This window comes from Lupinus angustifolius, unplaced genomic scaffold (assembly GCF_001865875.1).
Source record: "Lupinus angustifolius cultivar Tanjil unplaced genomic scaffold, LupAngTanjil_v1.0 Scaffold_631, whole genome shotgun sequence".
NCBI classification, from domain to species: Eukaryota; Viridiplantae; Streptophyta; class Magnoliopsida; order Fabales; family Fabaceae; genus Lupinus; species Lupinus angustifolius.
In genome coordinates this window covers 2,073-2,727 of record NW_017727958.1, presented here as the reverse complement: position 1 = coordinate 2,727, position 655 = coordinate 2,073, and the positions used below count along the sequence as shown (strand labels likewise).

The window sequence follows — 655 nt, the reverse complement described above, 5'->3', positions numbered from 1 at the left end:
GTTAGCCATGCCTTATGCCCTTTGCTCTACCACTGGGGTGTCCTCAACTCTAGCAACATTTTGAAGATTAATCTCTTCATTGTGATCTATTTCCAGGTTTATTACAAAATCCTTTCCTGTGCTCTTCTTGGAAGCCTTCTCAGCCACCTGCTTCTTTTGCAGAGGGACATTTACTGGTGATTCCTTCATCCTTTTCCTGCAGTTAGTGACCAAATGGCCTATGGTTTGACAACCATTACAGAATTGGGGAAGCTTTTCATACTCAAGCTCAACAAAGAAGGCATAACCTTCTCTTTCCACAAGGATTTGGCTAGGCAAATCAGTCTTTAGATCAATATCCACTAACACCCTTGCAAAATGTCCAAATGTGCGATTGTTTGTGGCCTCATCCAGCGAGATTGGTGTTCCTATTCCCCCTGCGATGGAGAAGATGATTCTTGGGCTCCAATATTCCTGTGGTAGACCAACTATTTTCACCCAACATTGAACATGAGAGAATTTTTGCAAAGCAGGATTGAAGTCTGGAGACCACAAATACAATCTCAGAAAACCTGGGCTGAGGCTCCAGGCCCCTACAGCACAAACACTTCTCATGTCCTCCAGAGATGAGAATGAGAAATCATAGTATCCCCGTCCCAAGGAGACCATGCTCCAT

At 44.1% G+C, this 655-nt stretch overlaps 1 protein-coding gene across 1 annotated transcript; it reads right to left on the bottom strand.

The window, feature by feature from the left end:
• Nucleotides 1-12: 12 nt before the first annotated feature.
• On the bottom strand, nt 13-648 carry LOC109341759. The gene has a single exon (XM_019579732.1). It carries the CDS (start codon nt 646-648, stop codon nt 13-15), a length of 636 nt encoding a protein of 211 aa, XP_019435277.1.
• Between the last annotated feature and the right edge of the window lie 7 nt (nt 649-655).

Coding starts and splice junctions, on each gene's coding strand:
- LOC109341759 (XM_019579732.1), bottom strand. CDS start 648: ATGGTCTCCTTGGGACGGGGATACTATGATTTCTCATTCTCATCTCTG.